Source organism: Alosa sapidissima, chromosome 4 (genome assembly GCF_018492685.1).
Source record: "Alosa sapidissima isolate fAloSap1 chromosome 4, fAloSap1.pri, whole genome shotgun sequence".
NCBI lineage: Eukaryota > Metazoa > Chordata > Actinopteri > Clupeiformes > Clupeidae > Alosa > Alosa sapidissima.
This window is the reverse complement of record NC_055960.1, coordinates 18,188,694-18,210,542: the sequence shown is the minus strand read 5'-3', so window position 1 is coordinate 18,210,542 and position 21,849 is coordinate 18,188,694. Positions and strand designations below refer to the sequence as shown.

The 21,849-nt window shown below is 39.9% G+C and overlaps 2 protein-coding genes across 3 annotated transcripts in view; both read right to left on the bottom strand.

The window, feature by feature from the left end:
- Window positions 1-106: 106 nt before the first annotated feature.
- On the bottom strand, window positions 107-13,577 carry LOC121706606 (deoxynucleotidyltransferase terminal-interacting protein 1). Its single transcript, XM_042088499.1, has 13 exons — window positions 13,075-13,577; window positions 12,511-12,581; window positions 6,811-6,907; window positions 3,071-3,169; window positions 2,902-2,967; window positions 2,610-2,666; window positions 2,460-2,521; window positions 2,325-2,370; window positions 2,172-2,230; window positions 1,642-1,702; window positions 1,451-1,522; window positions 1,294-1,349; window positions 107-1,179 (listed from the first exon to the last, which is right to left on the bottom strand). The coding sequence occupies exons 1-13, from the start codon at window positions 13,150-13,152 to the stop codon at window positions 1,071-1,073; spliced, it is 933 nt and encodes a 310-aa protein (XP_041944433.1). The 5' UTR covers window positions 13,153-13,577; the 3' UTR covers window positions 107-1,070.
- Window positions 13,578-13,871: 294 nt separating this feature from the next.
- The window catches only part of pcif1 (phosphorylated CTD interacting factor 1), a 17,788-nt gene continuing 9,810 nt past the window's right edge, over window positions 13,872-21,849 (bottom strand). For both annotated transcript variants that reach the window (XM_042088462.1, XM_042088461.1), the window contains exons 9-16: window positions 20,685-20,784; window positions 20,398-20,560; window positions 19,203-19,378; window positions 18,969-19,055; window positions 18,620-18,804; window positions 18,445-18,538; window positions 18,154-18,329; window positions 13,872-17,714 (exon numbers count right to left, since the gene is read on the bottom strand). In XM_042088462.1, coding sequence (XP_041944396.1) covers window positions 17,402-17,714; window positions 18,154-18,329; window positions 18,445-18,538; window positions 18,620-18,804; window positions 18,969-19,055; window positions 19,203-19,378; window positions 20,398-20,560; window positions 20,685-20,784 — 1,294 coding nt within the window. In that variant the 3' untranslated portion in view covers window positions 13,872-17,401. The remainder of the gene's footprint in view (window positions 17,715-18,153; window positions 18,330-18,444; window positions 18,539-18,619; window positions 18,805-18,968; window positions 19,056-19,202; window positions 19,379-20,397; window positions 20,561-20,684; window positions 20,785-21,849) is intronic.

The following is a 21,849-nucleotide window of genomic DNA, read 5'->3' as shown; positions in this document are numbered from 1 at the left end:
TTCAGGAAGTTGAACGAGCACTTTTAAATTCAGGAAGTTAAACCAGCACAAGAAAAATAAATTAAAATACATTTTCATCCAAAATAATAAAAATAGAACGACTGCCAGCAATATAAAACAAAATATTTAATAGTATTGCAAAATCGTTCACATTTCTTTGTTTTTTTTTTTTTCTTTTTACAATTTGCATTTGTAAAGATATTCATAAAACTATGAAGCAGTTCTCACATTATATTTCAAAACACAAAACAGACTACACTACTGAAACATTGTGTGAGGGAAAAAAAACTGTTATCAGTCATTTTATAACATCAGTTACTGACATTTAGACATTAGCTAGGGACAGTTGCAAGTATAAAATTCCCTTTTCATTCATGAGTGACACATACACAAATAAAATAACTTACAGAGTGAATTGACATACACACCTGTGTGAGCAAAATATAGTTCAAAAAAATATTTTCCTTAACATATTCAATATTAAACTAAACACAGTAAGGTGTTACACCCGGTGGCACCAGATGTTTGTAAAAACTAATTATGTACACAGGCTGTATAAAGCACTGGCAAGCAAAATAACACACAAGCACCCTCACACTCTCCATTTACAGGACTTGTGTAAGGCATCTTTGGAAGTTCACAAGTGGCTGCCTGATTCGATTCCAATCAATAATTTTTTATAAAAGATAAACTATAATTTGACATGGTACCTGAGGAACTATGATCTAATGTTGATTATAAAAAAGGTGCCTTTTTGTGTATTTCCTAATAAAGCACATATGAAAATGTGTCAATATTATGTGTCAAAATCTGTGTCTGAAACTACATCATAGCAATTATTACAGCAACGAGACCAATGGAAAACAAACACCGCACACATTTATTGTTTTTAAAAAGTCTCGAGGCATCAGTCAGTACGCAGGCTGACTGAAAAGGAGAGCCTTGGACATTAAGGCTGTGAAATGTTTCCCCTGCTTTGGGAAAATTTACTGCTATGATTGGAATACATGTGAAAACTAGTTGTCAAGCTTTTTCTTTTGACTTTGTGACCTTTAGCCCAGTCCTCGATATTAGTCCTTCTCTGACCTCTGGGAGTCCATTGCTTTCTGCATCTTTTCAATCATCCATATTGGCACCACAAATGGCTTCAACTCATCCATCTTTAGGTCAGGACAATCTCTAAGGAGTGACAGACAACATTAATAAGCACTACTGAGATAGTTGAATAGCTCTTGGTAAATTCCCCCAAAAACATTTATAAAACAATTATCAGAAGTGTTAAACTTTGCATACTTATAGTCGTCACTGATGGCAAGATCTTGAACATCCTCTTCAATAAGGAGGTAGGCCTTCAAAAATAAAACAAGAATGAAATGAATGAGAGGTTTACAATTTACAAATCTAAAACACACAGACACACACACACAATAACCTCATAAGACTGTCTCACCATTTTTCCACCAGTTGCCTTCATATGCTGTTTCTCTGCAAGCCAGTGCTTATCTTGGGCATCAGCAGCATACTGCAAGGAAATGCGCGTGTTCAGTCATAAGTTGGCATTGATTTGGACTGAAGCATTGGCTTCGTCTTAGCTGAATGGCTGACTATATTTTGTGATGTTTGATGACATTGCATTTGTACCTTAAAGAGGTCTGCATGTTTGATGTAAATCCTTCCTCTTGTGCCTCCCATTCCTAAAGCCCTGGAGAAAAACATAGTTAAATGTGCAGTCAGCGATCACACACGATTTCAAGCCTATAAATTTTTTTTGGTCACATTCAGTGAACATCTCTTGATCCGCTAGCTACCCATCCTGTGAGTACAATGTAAAAAACCTAGTCTCTGTAGGCAGCCCAGGATTGAAAACTGGAAACAAAGTGGGGGCCGCCTGTCCCCCAAACAAAAACAAAACACTGTGTGGAGTTTCTCTGGGAATACTGATGGGAGGGGTGAGCTATCTCTCTGGTGTGTTTTGTTTGATCCTTGGCTAACATACAATGTACATGTTGTATTGGACAAAAGTGTCTGCAAAGATATTTAAATATCAACATGAACATAGACAAACGTAAAGTCATGCGCAATCGCTGACAGCACCTTTAAGCAGTCTCGATCACACAAAAATGAAACTATAAAATTGAGGAGGTGGTGTAAATTTGTCAATTTGAACCTACTTGTTTGCCCTTGACCCCAATACAAATGTGCTCTTCTCGTTAAGTCTGGAAGGATCCCACTGTAAATGTTAGGAATGAAGATGTTATAATCAGACAGCAAGAAATATAGTTATTACAACATAGATCATTTATAAAAAGTGACTGAAAAGTGACCTTTGGTCCTTCCCGCTTGACAGCCTCAGAAGCCTTAGGTTTTGCCCTAAAACAAAACAGATGTCATGTCCCATTAGTTTGCTGTTAAAATAGCCAGTGGTTTTTCAGGGCAACAGGCATAATGGTCACACTCACGGGGTGCTGAATTGGACTGGTCTGTCATAGGGGATGGCAGGTCCTGGGGGTCGCCCTTTCCGCTGCAAACAAAAATGTCAACATGATAGATAAAGACACCAATACAAGCACCAGTATAGTATGGAAATCTGGATAGTGAGATAATTTTACCTTTTTTGGCACAGGGCTTCCCCTCTGACTAGAATCATCCTCCATCTGTCTAGCTCTCTATATAGAATTGGAAATTGATATAGTATATGTTTAGTAAACCCAGAGCAGTGTTTGCAAAGAGTTTCCCTTTGATTTAGGATCTTAATCTCAAATAACTATAAACAGTTAATTAATAGTAATAGCTAATTACCAGGAATTGCAAAACACAATTATACAACAATTGTATCCCTGTAAAAAGTCAAAGCAGACTCTGAAATCTGAAGTTTTTCAAGTCATCATCCTCAAAGATCACCTTGACAGGGGGCTCGACACCTGGTCTATTGGTCGTTTTCTCTCCTTCAGGAAAGAGACGCTTTGCCTATATAGAGAGTCAGAGCATAAGTAACGACTTCTGTTCACATGACATTCAAATTCAAATGCATCATTCCCTTTTCAAAGAGTTATACAAGTGCAACTCTTACGTGTTCGAGACAATTTCTGCAAGCCTCCTTGATCAGCTGATCAGTCTGGACCTCTTCACCAATGTTTTCTTTTACATTAACAGCACCCTTTTCAAAGAACTAATGAGACACACAGAGTTCTTTTGTTAGCCAAAAACACCAATGCATAGTGACCAGACAAAACAATATTTATCATCATCCTCTGTATTTGACACATACCATAGTTTGCCAAAATTGGGAATAGCAAATAACCTGCGTCGCTATGGTGCACTTGCTTTTTAATCTCATGTGAAACTTTTACCATATTTCTCGGTTCAGAGAAAAGCAAAGAGCTACAGAACCACTTGAATCCAGGTGAACCTTTATGTGTCTCAAAGTCTCAAACTGCCCACTAAATTCAATAGATGACACTTATTTTGGGAATGTATAATACATATCAATACATCAGAACATCATAATGTTATGTTTTGTAAGTTTAAATTTTCTAAAACACTAATCATTTTTAGTTACATGCAAAAATTTGTGGCAGACAGTGGCTGACTTTGTGTTGCTGAAACCCTCAACCTGTAGACAGCAGTGCTTTACCAGCAGTTATCTATCTGTTATCATTCCTTCTCTCCAAATACAGATCCCATTCATGCCCTGACTGCACAAAAACAGGTTGCACTGAAAAAAACCTGTTCTTACTATTTCTTAGTGTTATGCATATAGTAGTGAGTTCTTCATTCTTCATGATAGTTTTCCTAATACAGTACACTGCCTTGCTCATACTATTGCAATACTCTGAATTGTAATCATGTAGATATGTGGACCATTGCCAGATTCTTGCCAACACAAAGGCCTACATATACAGTATTTTTAGGATGGTCACACCAGAACATTGTATTATCCATGTCTATTTATGGTTCCTATGGCTGAAAACCAACTTAAAAAAAAGAATAAGAAAAGTGAACATCAGACGAATACTGTACAAGCATTACAGAAAGATGTGACACAGCAAAGAACTAGAAACTGGATGTCGAAATGCAATTGACTCTTCCAGAAGTCCCGCCCTCCTTAGTCACTATTGCTATGCTTTCGCACCCTGCACGTCTATTACATAGGGGGAGAACCGGGACTTGTGAAATGTCAAGACATCGTGCCACACTGAAAGCTAATATTTTGTCACTAGCAACTAGTGTTGTCACGATACCAAAATTATGACTTCGATACGATACCTGCCATAAATATCACGATGCTCGATACTGAAACGATACTACTGATATATCTGGAAAAAAAAAAAGATATCTGGAAAAAAAAGGACTCATACCTCCTCCAAGTGTATTGAGTCATTTGTGTTGAATTCGGTGCACTTTTGTAGTTTGCAGGTCAATTCTGGGTTCTAAACTTCTAAACTTTCTACATAATTGTTATTTTTTATAGTCAGTAAAATAGTAGGCCTACTTTGTATGACTAAGTCCTTTATTGTTTGTTATAGTTCATTTACATTGTGTTGTGTTTTGGCAATAAAGTAGCTTTAAAGAAGCCCTATGCAGGTCTGGTTATTCCTTCGCTGTTTCTGGGTTTTCGCCTGATTTGGGCTCGCATTTTTCACGACATAGCTCCCCCTGCAGCTTTGGTAGCTCACAATAAAACGGTCGAGCAAACACATTGTTCAAGAAACTATCAAATCACATTACAAAAACGAAGTTCACCCAAGGGTAGGCTACTTACAATTTCAACAGCAAAAAAGCCAAGTCGGAGTCCGTTTTGCAGTCTTCTTAGAAACTACAATCTGACTACATTTTCGAGTATTTCCGCCGAGTTACATCCGGATGTGTTCGGACCGTGACCAGAAAGTTGTTTCTTTGATAACATGATTTGCTCACGTAACAATAACCCGCTATTATTATTAGGACTCAACACGCAACAAATTGCAGTCTACATGCCATGACAAATATTACTAATAGTACTGACCGAACATGAAATAGATTGTTTACAAGTTATGGTAATGTTATTCTGGCGTGAACATTGCGCTTTCATCACGTTAGCATAATTACAGCTCGTTATGTCTCGTCAAAATGATTACAGCTCTTTTTGTCACGTCAAAATTCATTGATGAAGGATGGTTCAATTTATCCCAGAGAACCATACTCGTTTCACTTAGGCTAGACTAAAACAGAAGAGAAGAACTTGGCACTAACCATATAGTCGTGTTTTCTATATTCGTTAACCTGTCGTTCTTTGAACTCTTTAAAATTTTTGGGATATGTCTGCGAGGTGTTTAGCCAAGTTCCATGTGTAGCCTACTGCTTTTAAATGACTTTGAAACATATTTTACAAACAGGCCTCTGTGTACCTGATGGCTTGAATTCACTATTCGTGATGTATCCGACATAGTTCCAGATTTCACCTTTTGTTCTATCCACAAGGCCGAGGACTGTCGGGAAAGACTATGTTGACGTTGCCTGCGCACTCACTCACTCAGAGCTGCCTGCTTGACACGCCCACTTGCCTAGATGCGTGCAAGGAGCAGTGAGAGCAGCAGTTCACAGACACAGAACGTTATTATTTTAACAAAGTATCGATTCTAAAAACGTCGGAAATCGTATCGTTTTTTGCGTGAAGGCATCGTGATACCTTTTCAGTATCGATACACCGTGCAACACTACTAGCAACCTACATCTGTCAAATACAGTTGCATTTTCAGCTCTGAACAAAACCGTTATTTAAGCAGAAGATGAATGTGCATGTTGTTTTCGTCTCTCCTGACCAGTATGAATGAAACGTAATAGGGGACGAAAGGAACATACAGTTTAAGCTATGTACTTCCCACAACTTCAATATTTGACAACATATCATGATTGGTACTTGAAATAGGTGTTATATTAGATAGATTACTGACAGGCTATACGTCTTGGTGAATGTCTGTTAACAACTTTTTGCCGTCATCATGAAGCGTGTATCTGGCGGTTATGGAAATATCATACAATATGCCATTTTTAATAGTTAGAACAATACCTGTTCCAAATTATATCATGTTTCTATAGTGCAACATGCTATTTCACTGTGTTTTTACATGGTTTAGGGCACCACACATCCAAATAAGTGCCCTTAATGACCCACAGGCAGTCAGTTTTGATAGGTTAACATGGCAAAACTCGCTTGCCAGGCCTCCCATGCCTAGTTACGGATTGCTAAGCCCCGATTGGCCTGTGGCGGTTTTGGGGCGTGGCTTTGGAAGGGTCAATTCTAAGTTGACACAGTGAATTGCTGTAACTACTATGAGATCAGAGATGGTTAATAAGTTTGCAGTAGTATGCAGAACTGGTAGCAGAGCCATGGAAAGAAGGCAGGCAAGCACACACACGACCAGTGGAGATAGGTGTCAGGTGTTAGTTTTTAGTTTCTGAGGACGATTACTAAAAAGAGCTGTAAAGGACTTGTCTAAGACTGTTGAAAATGCAAGCCAGTGGTTATAGCTGAGGAGCACAGAGTACTTGAGGTCATTGTTATGACCCATTTTGACTCAGATATATGTGAAATCTTGTTGCTGTGTTTCTAAGGTGGTTCTGGTTGATGTCTCTGTTTGGCATCCTAGACCCCTCCAAACTCATGATGGGTTGGGCCATGTAACATACACCACCGTTAACATTTTTTCGAGTCATGCTGTGTAATGTGAAATAGGCTTGATTGGCCACTGTGGGAAATCCCCTTCTTATAGCACAATAAATTAAACACCATACCTGTCTGAAATTCAGGTTACTTAAACATCCACTGACCTTCATATATTTCCTGAAGACCGCCAAAATGTCCTCATTGAAGCTGGGCTGCAGAACAGTTCTCAGGAGATCCATGGATATAACTGGATCAGTGTAACTACAGGAGTGGAACAGCACAACAATTATTTTCATTGTATTATAAGTGCATTGTTTTCCTACAGCATAGAACAGAGGTTCTAACTGGTTAAAGGCGCCGTCCTCTACTGTAAACCGATATTTCAACGATGGACAACCAAAGGAACCTTTAGCTTAACTGTGTATGAATGCTATTTGAAAAGTCTAAATTCTATCCCTGGCTGTAGGCACACAGTAACCATTCTGCTACTGACATTTACACAAGGTGCCCTGAGATTTGCAGCTATGTCAAGTCTGGGCCCATGAGGACACTTAATGTAACAATAGCCACAAGTAGCGTACCTTGCAGCTGTAGCATTACATTAAGTCATTTTTTGCCTGATCATTTATTTTGATTTATAAACCGCTATCAAAGTCCTTTTAGGCAAGTCCCTCCACTCGGCGGCCATATTGCAACGCTTTTTGGCCACTTATCAGGCATCTATTTTGGGTACAACTGTGCGTGTGCAATGCTCCACAAATCACGACACACCAACCTCGCTCCATCGGCGAGATCAAAACACATGATTGGCACGATGTATTCACAACATACCACATGATTGGCACAATGTATTCACGTCAACTTTTGGCGGCAGAAGGGGAGGAAAATGTATAGAGGACTGCCATGTTTGCATTACGAACTAACCCCATACATTTCTATGGGAGATTCTTTGAGTGTTGTGTCTCCTCATTAGAAAGCCTCTGCCACTATGTCTTATTTTAAATGAACAGGAAGAAAGGGGAGGGAACTGTTCACCTTGGGATATACAAAACCTCACGCATTCTGCTACCTTTGCCCACAGGCTCCAAACAAACATGCACAGATACCCGACCCATCTCTCAAAAGATGCTCACATGTTCACATAGGACACTCCTGTGCTTCATTGGTTCATTGGTCCTGCCTCCTCGTTTCTAGTCTCTTATGCCAGCAATTGACGATCACAAGCCCTGCCCATCGAACACAGACAGTAGCTCCGTGCAGGCAGACACACTCCGACAGCTTCAACTTACGGCTCCATAGAAATGCATTGGGAGCAGCTGATTTTTGTCATGTTTTATGGGATTTTATATTTATATTTATTGATGCGAGTTGAAAAGGACGGCTAAATGACGTGTATGGGATTAAGGCAACACCAATACACAGAATAATGGCTTTCAATCTTGATTATGCTTTCTGTAATTATATTAAATTAGAATTAAATTCTATCCTCCCAGCTCTCCCCATTTTAAGCAAAGGGTTAACTTACTCCTTAGCAAACTGTAGATTAGGCTACACAGCTAACTCAATGTAAGTAAGACAAACAAGGATGTTTATTGTTCTCAGCATTGCCAGCATTATGTATAATATGGTTGTCACTTTGAGGAGACTTGTAGATAAGTAACGTTAGCATACTTAGCTAATCACTGCTAATGTGCTAGCATCATCACGTCAGAAAAGCATAGGGCTGTTCACGGTAGTGTAACATTTATTCACCATGAATTAATAAAGTGGAAGTAGCTCTGCAATGTAGGCTATGTTTCTGTTTATTTGCAGTACCATGTTCCTTACACGACATGACCCAGTGCCCTTGTAGTATGCATGCAAGTCTATCTAGCACAGCTAATATTAATATCAGTGAATCACACTCGCTTCCTGTCAAAATCTGTCACCCAACAAAGCCAGATATGATTTTTTATGCATGTTTTTCCATGTCATACTGGAGTCTTTCGACGGATTCTAAATGAAATCAGGTTTGTGGCTCTCCTAAAGAGCCTCTTGGGATGTAATTTTTACAGACACACTACAGCTAGAATCTACCTAACTCTGGTCCGGTTTTCGAACTAGCAACAGTAACTTCGCAAAGGGTCAATTAGAAAAATGGGACATCCTGGTACATGATGACGTCACATCTTTTTAGGGTTGGGCACCGAAACACGGTTCTAATATGGCACCGGTGCCGACGCAAACGGTAGTAACTGCATCGAATAACAACGTGGATTTCGGTGCCTCATTTCGGTGCTTAAATAGCGTTTAAAAAAAAAAAAAAAAAAAAATTATATGAGGCATCACTGCATGTCATGCGCCATCTCTTTCGTCTTGCTCTGATAGCAACACATCCAGATACAGTTAGCTAACATATGATAAACACTGGATGTATAAACCAGAGGGGTGAACCACATAGGCGAGTGGACAGTGTTTGACAGCTTGCGTGAGCCCAAGTAGCTTACTTTAAAGCGATATCGCGAGCTCCTGTCAAAATCTAGCAGTGGGCCTAACTACACACAAGCAAAAGGCTATGAAACAACATCAACAGTAGGCTAGCCTACACGTTACACAATATCCTTGCTAATGCGCTAACTTAGCCTGGCGGGTCATCCTATATCATTGAAATGTATAGTCTGGAATCGAACCATTTACCTCGCTTAATCCAAGGGGCGGGCAGAGAATTGTCTTTCAAACTGCCTAGGCATGCAATAGGCCAGCGCTACGACCATATCCGTATCCGGTCGGCAAAACGGCAAATACATCCTTCTTCGAAAGGAATTACTTAAGTGCATTGTGTTGCTCAACTTTCAAAGAAAAGCACAAGTCCAACTCCTCCAAAGTTGACGCCAACGCCGATTCAAACAACCGCTCTTCGTCCACCTTCCTTGTTGTTCACCGTCACAGGACTGTGGTTATCCTGTTAAGCCCGCCTTAAGACTCTCTAACAAAATAGAGCGCTGTGATTGGATGAAGTCCATGGCGTCAGCCAATAGAAATCCCTATGGTTTGATACTAGACGTACAGGCTGAGCAAATTAATTTGCCACCGCTAGGGTGCGTCTAGATTTCTAGGCTAGCGCTAACTGACATTTATTTGAAATGTTATCAGCTAAATTGTAAGGTGAAAACTTTATTTCACGGTGTGTTAAACAACATAATGGCATGATATTAATCTTTCATGTGCATGAGGCCCATATAGCATCACAAGGAATAGAATATGAAGATCATGTTAAAAGTTAGCTGGCAAAAACATAAATATGTAGGTTACATACCTGATGTCACTGAGCTGTCAAAGAGGCTACGAAACCATCTCCGTACGTTATCGCTAATTAAACTCAGCTGACTGGTGTTAGCGTATAGCCATAGTTGCTGTTAAAATGCCTACTAGGCTAGCGCTGGGAATCTAAACACTTCAACACCGACATGTAGCCCAACATGTTCAAAACCACTGCGTGGGTTAAGACATGCATTTGGGAACACACTGAATTAACTGGAAAGCAGAGTCCCTGTTAGATTAGCTTGCTTGCAAATGCCGTTGTCCATGACCTGGCAGTTTTATGGCAAGCGGTTTTAACATACCTTATGACAAATCGCCTACACTGGGTAAACTTGAAAGCAGAGCTTACCATTGTGTGTGCATGCATGGCAAGCTGTTTTAACATTTAAATGTATTATTCGTAGGAGCAATGAGATATTGATAGTAAATTGAATATAACAGTTCAATTTCATGTTCAAATTTGTCTTATCAATAATAAAAAAAGCAATTCATGCTTTAGACCATTTTAATTTAAAACATTTTAAAAACAAAGTACCGGTTCAGGCACCGTTTTAAAAGTATCGATTTAGCACCAGTATCGGATAAAACCCAAACGATACCCAACCCTACATCTCTTACAATTTCTGAACACGAGAGGTGCATTCTCTTGCAAGGGTCCTCTCTCCAGTTTGGGCCTGGAAATCGTTCAAGGAGGATGTCTCGTTTGTCTAATTGCTGCCAAAGGAGATAAGGAACTAGGAGTGAAGAGAGAGGACTGATGGGTGAGAAAGCAGAGAAGGATCCTGCACAAAAGTGTTTTCTGTAATGCACTACGTAGTGGTCCAAGGTGAAAATCCCCCTCTCCTTACTTCACATATGTCAACAGCCAGCTCAAAGACCAGGAAAAGATCTTCATATGTTTGAAAAATCAAACACTACGCGTCTGACCGTAACTTTCAAAGTTGATGTGATATGTTCCTTGATTCCTCCATTGTTGTTGTATTCCATCTTATTCTCCTTCACATTTTATTTAGCGAGAGAGACTAGGATGTACAATGGACAGAAGGGTCAACTAATTAAATAATTAAGATGAATGTTCACAAGGTGGTGAACCGAAGCGAGGACATACAAAGCATGTGAATAGTGGGATGTGATACACCATGTATGACATCTTCGAAGATTCACTGGGCTGGGCTTATAAGGCCTTTATTGCTACAATGGGTTGGCTTGTTTTTTTTTTTTTATGTGCAAAGTCTGAAACCTTATTCAGGAATCAACCCTTAAACCATAGGGCCAAATGCTAGGGAAGGTTCCTTTATCCTTCAATGGTGCACAGCCACCCTACCATTGTTCTACTAATGTTCTAGGGCAGAAACGATTACTTGAGTAACCGTTTCAGTAACTCGAACAATTCGATTACAAAAAACGATTGAGGAAAATTCTCTGCCTCGAAGCTTTGTTTAATTCCTATTAGCTATTAGCTCAGGAATTATTGTTTCACACAGATTGTTATTACCAAGTTGGCGCGATGATGGAGAGCCAAGAAATCGTCCGTAAAAGGCAGGGAATGATTTTGGGATCATTCCAAACTTAGAAAAGAAGACAAGGTGCAATGTGTTCACTGCAAAGCAGAACTGGCATACAACAGCACGTCAACGATGATTCAACATCTGAGCCAGTTCACCAGCCCACCAAGTGTAGCCGACACAAGGCAACGTAAACATTGATGTTAGTTTATTTAATGTTTTAGCTAGTTAGAACGTACAGTATTTGTAGCGGCTGTAGCCTAATGTCATGAGTAGATATGATGTTAAGTTGTGGAAACTTTAAGTAGTAAACTAACTCATGTAAAATTGCAAGTGAGCAATACACCAAAAAAAACACACACACTCATCCAGTCTCTCTCTCAAATAAAATAACTGCAGTACTTCAGTGTCAAAACTGCTGTTTTGGAGGATATATTTGCAGTATTTTGGACATACCCAGATAGCAAAGAGCTGGCGGACCACCTGTCTGCCCACTGGGGGCAGATTTGGCAGTCCGCTGGCGGGTTGCAGACAAATTGCCCAATATTTTGCCACTGTTGGTCTAAAAACCTTTTCATTTGTTCAGTTATATTCCATATACCATTTTATTAACTTTTCTTAATATTCATGACAACTTAAATTTAAAGAGATGGTGGTCCAACGGCAAACCACAAGTGGCATGCCACTGGCAGCATACCACCAGCGGTCCACTATCTGCCAATCTGATTTTGCTATCTGGGTGATTGCCTACTGTACTGAGGAATGAAGTATTTTGGTCATGAAAATACTACTGTACTGCACTGTACTGTAGTATGTAGTATACTTCGAAAAACTGCATTATTTATTTTGTAAGCGAGGTTATTTGGTAGTAATGGTAAATGCTGCAGATGCACAAATATACATAAAACAGAAATTAATTTACTTTGAAGTGACTAGGACTAGTTTACAGCATGACATTTGTTGTGCATATTAATAAATTGCAAAATTATGTTTTATCCGATTACTCGAAGGAATCGATAGCTGCAGTCCTATGTAGTTAAAATAATTTTGTAAACTTACCTTACAGTCATCTGTGATCGTCGACCTCTACGGTGAACCTGTCTGTGTTTTATCATTATGTTCCATGGATTCTAAAACACACAAAAAAGTCACAAAGATAGACAAATCAATCATAAGCTACATGTATCTGTTGACACGCATTTGTCAGTTGACTTCACTAGTTCCTACGGCACACACAAACGGGTAGAACTAGCTCCAGTCAGTGGCACTACATCATCTGTAGCCTAACGTTACCCACGGGTACCATCTTATTCAGAAAACATTACAGGTAGAGATTATACTTTATCATTTTATAGTTTTATATATATACACCATATAGGAAGTAGGAAAACGACATTTTCCAAGGCAACAAAAACCTAGCACAAATTATCGGATAAGAAAGCGCTAACGCGCCCAGGCGATACAATTGATAGGAAGACCACCTCAGGACTTTAACTGGGTTGCAAGCTAAGAGTTAACTGCCATTGCCCAAAGCCTATCTACAACCTTTTTCTGTAGGTTTCAGCTTTCTTTGATAGCAAGCAGTTGTCATCGAGCAAAAGCTTTTTGACAATGGACACATACCATTGATTGTACCTGATGCTCCGTGGCATCTTGTTGAAGCCAGTCTCTGCTGCGACCTTCACTTCGATGAGCACCCATCTCAAAATCGAAATTGACTTGATAACCACACAAATGGACAAAGTTACAGATACTTTTTTCTGTATTCACAGGACTAACGTTATCGTTGGTTTAGGTCTAAAAACTCGATCGATTTGACGCCTCACGTTACCTAGCTTCTACCCGAGGTTGGCTAACGTTAACGTATGTGACGTTATCTAGCCTAGCACTACAGCTAAACAGGTACGATTGCTTGAACTTATGCAGTCGTTGAACCCAAATGATTTCACAATTTCAGCACGTTTTCTGTAAAATATCAACTTCCTCTATGTCTGTCGTACAAACGATGCTACTTCTTTCCCGACCCAAAAATTCAACACAAAAAGTAATCCACCTCCGCATCACACTGTCAACTTGTTGGGGGTGGAGAATTTCACATTTAGCCGTCTAGATTGCCCGATGTTGCAGATTGTTAACATTATTCAATGATATTTACAACGCCACCTTGTGTTACGGAGTATGAACATGGGTTACCACATCGAAATCGTAGAAGTTGGGCGTGTCGAGATGACGTGTTTATGCAGACAGGCCAAGCGGCCATCTTTGTAGTGTCTTGCTCATCAATTCAAAATTTGGAAGGAATTTTATTTGTGGGGTTTTTATTGTTGTACTTATTAAATTTGGTAATTTTTCACCATAATATGATTTTTAAATATACACAGAAAATGTTTCGCATAGCTTTGCATGACAGGCTTGAGAACTCAATTATTGCAGATGAGTTTATTTAAGCAGAGGGTAAGCCTACATGGTACGCACATTTAACTAGGTGAATGTGGAGGTATGTGTCTTGATTTCAGATCAGAAGAATCATTGAAACATTGTTTGTCTACGAAACAAATGCAATAAAATGAAACTTTGTTTTTTTTTTTAAGAACAATTGGAACACCAATATGCATAATCTACATTCACCTTATATTTGCCCATAGGAAGTACATTAATAAAAACATTCTTAGTATACAGATCTACACACTGAACGAACTTAAGGGTAAACAAATCAGGTAAATTCAAAGATTGAACATCGGAAAATGTATGAAAATAAAATTCTTAATAAAAATGACTAAGTAGAACAAAGTCAATGAGCTAATTTAATACATACATTTAATATTTTTAGATTGTGAAAATATCAGTTCATGCACAATAAATTCCGAACATAAATTTTGATAGAACACAAAAGAAATACAAAAATAAACTCAAGGGGTAATTTTGCTGGTTACACCTTGTGCATTACTGATGCAAATCATACATAATTCTACGTGTACTTACAAGATAAATTCTTCTTAATAACACTTTGGTTTAGATTAAAATGTCCTCTGTTTCATAAACTGTATAATTTACAAACAGATTTTTGTTTTAAAAAAAGAAACAAATGAAAAAATTAAATCAAATAAAAAAGCATGGAGACGAGACAAAAATACATTTAAATTTTCAAAAGAGCTCAATACAACTGTGTGGCATAGAGAAATATAACACATACTTCATACCAATTTCCTGTACAATATCTACAGTCTCTTTTTGCTGGTGACAGAAGCACGCAGGGACCTTCATCCAACAGGTGCTCAACGCTCAAACAAAGAATCTTGATGACTGAAGTTTCTGTCCTCAAGAGTCAGAGGTTACAATTACAATTTCTGTTCAAAAGTCAAACAAGAATAGCACAATGTCAACTGCATGGACAAGTTGGCCTATGCCAAAGCCTTTGGCTTATTGAGACCATGACATTTATCTGTGGAGGAAAACTAAGAGAAGGAGACCTTTACTGTGATTATATACAAAGGGTGTGGATGGGACATTGTGAGGCTACAGATCTAAGCTCATTCTATGGGTGTTTCGGCAACCATGAGACAGTTATTGTAGTGTCAACACTAATTACAATAACAAAGCCAAACTGAACATCAAGAAGAAAATCTACAAGAACACTTTATATTGCGCCTAACAGAATAAGTGTGTCTGTGTATATTTTTATATACTGTATATTTTTTCAAATCCTTTATACAGTATGACTTCTGCTTTTCTTTTTTTCTTTTTTAAATTTTACATTCATTACGCTGCCTAGTGATGCAATCTAATCTCAAACAGGTGTAAACATTTCAAATAAAATAATAAAAAAAAAAAGACAAAATTATCAGGTTATAAATAATTTTAAGCATAAATGTACGCCACTGTGAAAAAATGAAGATAAATCATCTTCAAAATAGGACAAAACTATAGGCCTAATGATCAGACAGCCATTAATGTGTAACTCTAATATGCAATATATTTTTAAACAACGTCTAACAGGATATCCTGTCCCGTTTCGACCACTAAGATTCACCAAGAGGTAGACTCAATGGATCACACAAACATATTAGTTTGCCAACTGCAGCCTATTTTTAGGGATGAATCTGCAAATGTTTTATAAACAACTTTGTAATGCAACAGCAGGCAAGAATTACACTTGAGAGCAAGTCCATTCAGCAAGTGGTTCGCGGTAACAGGCAAATTTGTATTTTTATAGGGTTTTTAGGCATGTATTTTTATAGGGTTTTCACTAGTTATGCCACTAGTTATTTAAATTTAAAATAATAAAACAACAAAAAACACCTTTAACACCATCCTATAGGACTCTTGTCTGTATGTACTCATCTATATTCAATATTACAGACAAACGTACATATTATGACTTTAAACATTTTTAAAAAAGGAGGGTTTTGGTAAAGGGCAAGGTAATAAGGAAAACTGTATTCCCATACCAAATGGGAAAGGGCTGGGGGGTGGCAGGGGTACATGCCTCTCAGTTACCATTACATACTATATTGAACAGTAACATTTTCTTCTCACTTTCTTGTCCATAAGGTGGCGATATTTACTTCTCTGAAATTGCAGTAGGGATAATTTAGAAATGATCAAATAAACCTGATTTGGTGATTTGATCTTCATTCCAATATGTTTACAGGCACATCTTTATCATAGTCTGATATTGACAAGAAGGCTATATGAATGACAATTAATATCTGCACCTTGCTTTAGCCAGTGACCGCTAAATCAGACAAAAGGTTATGAGCAGAGACGATAAACGATAGATTTGGTTATTCAAACCAAAACAAACTGACTCTTTAGTTTGTCTGTGTATCCTGTCTTTATGATATATGTCTTAATAATTATGCATGATTGTTCTCTCACATGGATCCAGGCATTTGATATATTTCAACGGGGCTTACAATGTCCCAAAAGGAGCTTGGGGGGAAGGGGGCATGGTGGATATACTGGCAAAGGGAACAAGAGGGTCTGCATCAGAAAGAAACACAAGCATTCCGTCGACAGATCATCTCTGTCTGAGAAAGCTCCTTCTCCACCAAGGGAACATAAGAAAAACAGGAAGCTGATACGACAAGGCAGGTAGGGGTGGAGGTGGGCAGGGGGGAAAAAACACAACACTTTGACGCGCATGTATGCCACTGAGCTCTGTGAATCTGGACCTCATGCAACGGTGGCGGCCCTCCTGAAACCACCAAGAGATGCACTGAAAAGGACTTCTTGTCTCAAGCGGCTTGTCCACAAAAAGAAAATAAACTCTTCAAACAAGATCAAGTCCAGTTCTTCATTGAAGACAGGGACAGAGAGGACGACCTTGCATGTAGACAGGCTAAGTGACGTATAATGTCTGTTGCACGTAGACAGGCCAAGTAATGCACAATGTAAGAATCTATTATACTATGGGGATGTGGTATGTACAAGGCTTTACTGATGATGTTTCTCCTCCACACTTTGGAGAGGGGGGGTTTACAAAAACATAGCTGCCAAAAATCGAGGGATTGTACGTCTCCCTTCTGTTGCACACTCACAGAAAAAAAAAAGGGGAAAAAAAACACTTCCTTCTACAGAAGGATTTTCTTCACCTAATTTTAGACAGTGAAACTTGCACTGTCAGCAAGCAAGAACAATGACTTGAATGACAGATCAAAGTCTAGAACAACTGCAATGCCAATCGACACCCTCGACAACTATGTAATTAAAAAAAGACAACAATGATAAAAAAAAACTGTAATGACAACTCAAACCAACTAATATTAAATAGTAGAGGCGAGAAAGTAAACATGTATCATAGACCTCCCCATAGTGCTAATTAACTGAGACTCTATCCCAATAACGAACTCCTTCAGCAGCACTTCAGAGTTGCGTCTTGCATGCATACACACATACATACACGCACACACACACATCCCAACACACATTTCTTCACTACCTCCTCTGTTTAAACACTTGCTGCATCTGGTGTGGTCTTCTCTCCTGGACTATTTAAGTCTTGGCTGCCTGCCGTGTCTAGGCTTGCAGAACGCTCAGGCCCTGCCTTGGAGTCTTTGTCTCCAGCGCCACCTCCGGTTGAGGAGGAAGAAGAGGAGGACGACGACGAGGTTCCTGGGGAGGCCAGGGAGCGGCCGAAGACTTTGTAGGCCGTCAGGAGTTCCTGAATGCGCTCTGCGTTGGGCTCCCACTTGGCAAAGCCGGCCGCATTCTGGAGAAAAAGCACCGCTGTTCCGTGGATGGCCTTGTAGTACATCTCTTCCCTGCAATACAATTAGATGCACAAACACATTAATAACATTGAACCAAAACAGTGACAAGAACAGATGTATGCAAATCTAAAAATTTTAGCGAATCACAAAACAACAGATTTTACTATGTATACCCCAATATGAAAACACTGATGTCAATAACTGAAACCACTCAGTACAATGGGACAACCCAAGATTATCCTGTTTATGCATATCATTATCTCTTGTTTATGCATGCAACACCCTCTGTTGATGACGCATCAACCGTTCAAACTGGAACTGGAAATGCAGGCTGGTTCACTAGATAGCACCAAGGTTCAAAAAATTTGAGCTTCCTCTGTTGGTTGAAAAACACCCAAGAAGACCTTGCCCAATCACACCCTGGTGTCCCAAAGCTGGTTTTGTTTGTATGTTGTCAGGATTGATCACTTTCAACAGTGAGTACACTTACTTCTTGCAGATGTGTTGGGAGCCACTCCGGTACTCGTGCTCGAAAGCAGAAACAATCAGCTGGTGCCGGCGAAACCGGCTGGCTTCCATGCGTGTTAGAGCAGGGGTCGGCGGGTCTCGCCACTCCGGCACAAAGATGATGAAAGACAAAGGCTCACTGGAGCGCTCCAGCAGATCCTTTAGACAGCAGAAGTGAGCCAGAGAATGATAAACTTTTTGAACAAAGCAAGTGTTGGATAGATTTTCCATCAACAAGCTAAAAAGAAGTGCAAGAAAAGATGGTCCATCTTGCCTCAAAGTGAGTAACCATTGCGTCCATCAACTCCTCACAGAAAGGGGGGTTTGCCTCAAATGATCCACTGGCTGGAGAGAAGCTTAGGAAAGGTCTGAAAGGCATATACAGCTTTAGTTACATCATCTGCCAGTTATAGCTTTAGTCTGCAAACAAATGTAACTAATACACCTACCCCCTGGATCCAAAGAAACCATCGGTGTCAGGGAAAGCAGAGCAGAACTGTTTGAAGTAACAGTTGAGCGGCGATGCAAAACACTCGAAAGTGACTCCAAACTGCTTGTGGAGAGCCTCAAACACAGGAACGGGGAGAGCCCCCTGTAGACCAGTGCCCTCATTCACACCAGAGCCAAACATCACCTGCAACAGGGAGGTTCATGTGTAAGGGAGATCCATTCAGGTCATGTTTTTTTTTAATTGCAATTAGCAGGTCAAAAATTGACAATGGAGCTAAAACAGTGTAAACTTTTGCAACTAGTCACACTCCACATTATTATAAAGGACGTGGGGTGGGTGCTGCTTACCTGGTATCTCTTTATAAGGCACCACACACGCGAAAGGAACTTCTCAAACCTCGGGTCATCGATGCAGCTATACCGGTAAAGAAGCTCCTAAAAGCAGAACCACAAAATGACCACAAAACAATGTCAAATTTAAAACTAATTACGAATACAAGCACTAGGTAGATCATTTTATGACATGGAGCCAAGCCAAACATGTCTACATCTTTCTATGCCCATTTCAGATGACATCCTCACCAGTTTGCTGAAGTAGCTGCGGCTGACTTTCACCATTTCACCCTTGAAGCGAAGGCAGGCGACATCATTCTCAAAGTGCAGCTCTACACGGGGCTGGGGAGGCGAGGCAATGTTCAATCTGATGGGGTAGCAGTAGACCAGCCTGTCCTGCACGTCTGGAGTCTCTGCACTGTCCACTGGAGGGAAAGCAAAGCAGTGGGTGAGTCCCAAACCTGGCTTATTCCATCTGGCTCCCTAATCATCCCACAGTGTAATTCTCTCACTCTCCACATCACCCACTGGGTGCTACACATTGGTGGTAGTTATTGAGGTTCCCCTTCACTGTAAAGCACTTTGGGTGCCTCAATAAAGTGCTATATAAATGCAAGTTGTTGTTGTTGTTGTAGTTGAATCACAGTATGACAGAAGCAATAGTGGCAGCAGTGGTCCAACTGAAACAAGCCCCAAAAATCAACTGGTCTCAGGCACCAAATTCATGGTTGTATTTCCCAGGCAGCATCACCAGCTGTAGTTGTAAATATATTAGGTTACATAAAGCATACATAAATGTGATGCTGACAAGGAAATACAAATGCATGTTGTGTTTCTGTATATTCTGTCGCCTACTCCACCCTGTCTTAATGATCTGTAGAAATCCAACTGTGTTTTATGACATGATATTTGATATTTATGATATTTGATCACAGTCAGTCAGACTCACAACAATTGTCACACTGATATGCTGTTGTACTTCAGGCAAAGTCCTTTTAGGCAAGTCCCTCCACTCGGCGGCCATATAGCAACGCTTTTTGGCCACTCATCGGGCACCCTCTTCGGCAGAAATGCGCGTGCGCAAGGTTTCACGACACCAATCTTGCTCCAGCGGCGAGTTCACAACACATGATTGGCACGATGTCTTCACAACACACCATATGATTGGCTCAATGTATTCACATCACACCACATGGTTGGCTCAATGTATTCACATCACACCACATGGTTGGCTCAATGTATTCACATGTCGACGTTTTGCCGAGGAAGGGGTGTGATATGTGTAGACAACGGTTACAAACTAGCCCCATGCATTTCTATGGAGGATTTTTTGAGTGCTGTGTCTCCTCATTAGAAAGTCTCTGCTTCAGGTAACAACAACTTTTAATCTTTGAGGCTACAGAAATAAATGATGTAGAAAATTCACCAAATGGTTTCTACCAACCTGTGATGTTGCAGTCTTTGAGGAGGTTGAGGTGAATCTGGCGGATGCGGCGCACATACTCGGCTGAGATGTGGTAGATCTTGGTGCAGATCCCCTCCACCGAGTCCTTGGCAACTGCTGTCACATGGGGCCCACACTGTTTCCTTAAGTGCTCGAGGCGGTCCTGAAATGTTTTAAAAATTAATTTTTAATTGCGGAGGAAATAAATAAACTTCTGCAGTATGGTTCACACATACGGACTAGTATGTAATAACTAGTGTAGCGTAAAAAGGCCATGCTTGAGGTACCATGTAGTCTTCTTTGCTTGCTGACATGTCTTTCCTCAGCCAGTTCATGGTGTCCTCCACATTCCATTTCACCACTTTCCTGCTGTCTGGTGTGGCATTCCTGAAGGAACAATAAGGTAAGAGGAACAAAAGTCCAACATGTATGGAGTATGTATGCAGGGATTAAAGTGAAAAAAAATCATTTGACTGAACTTTTTTCAGGCCATAAGTCATACGTTGTTCTTATCTACCTATAGAGATAGCACCCCTTTTGCGATCGCGACCTATTGGTTTTTAATGTACAAAAACATGCAAACAGCAAAGTAAAGGGAGTATTCGCCTTATTCACACGGCGGCCATTGTTTAAACCAAAACGAGGCTACAGGGTACACTTACTATATAATTAATGCCACCTACAGGTGAATGCATAGAACATAACAATCCTATGGTTTGTGTACCCTGTAGCCTCGTTTTAGCCGCCAATGGCCGCCATGTGAATAAGGCAAATTGAGAGTGTTCTTGATTGAGACAGAGTTTTCCTGATGAACAAAAATATATTTTAGTACCATCCCTGACCATTGCTGATTAGCCATTGCTGTTCTTTTCTACTGCAGCAATATTGTAGAAAGGCTTTAACGCACTCTTATTTAATTACTTCAGGCCAAAAGTGTTTAAAGGGGAGATTTTTTTCTTGTTAATATGCAATTCAACACCAAGTAAAATCTATAAAATCAAGTTTGGAAGACTTCCCATTTCCTCATCAAAGTAACGAACCAGAACATTCTAGATATATCTAGACTCTGGGAAGAGGTACAGAAGCCTGTGCTCCCGCACTACCAGACTCACCAACAGCTTCATACACCAAGCTGTAAGGATGCTGAACTCTCTCCCTCCTCTCCCCCCTCCACCCTCAGCTACATAACATCCTGGACATTGGACCCACAAATGGCCGCCTGCACTACTCCACTTGCACACTTGCACACTTGTACACTTTACAACTTGGTGTTGTTGTCCTGAAAACACAACACTTCTGCTGCTCTTACAGAACTTGTACCACTATGCCACTTTCTTTCTTACTTAGGTCAAACAGAACTACCCAAGCCTTTTATTGGCCTGACTTTGCACTAGTATTTCATTGACTGTCTATGCACAATTTCAACCAAATTTTGCTGCTCTTATTTTTTCA

Excerpts from the sequence above, each read along its gene's own strand:
- LOC121706606 (XM_042088499.1), bottom strand. The coding sequence starts at position 13,152 with ATGGGTGCTCATCGAAGTGAAGGTCGCAGCAGAGACTGGCTTCAACAA. Across the intron at positions 2,371-2,459 it reads CCAGTCCAATTCAGCACCCC|GGCAAAACCTAAGGCTTCTG; the intron begins GTGAGTGTGACC and ends GTTTTGTTTTAG. Across the intron at positions 1,703-2,171 it reads TTGGGGTCAAGGGCAAACAA|GGCTTTAGGAATGGGAGGCA; the intron begins GTAGGTTCAAAT and ends GTTTTTCTCCAG.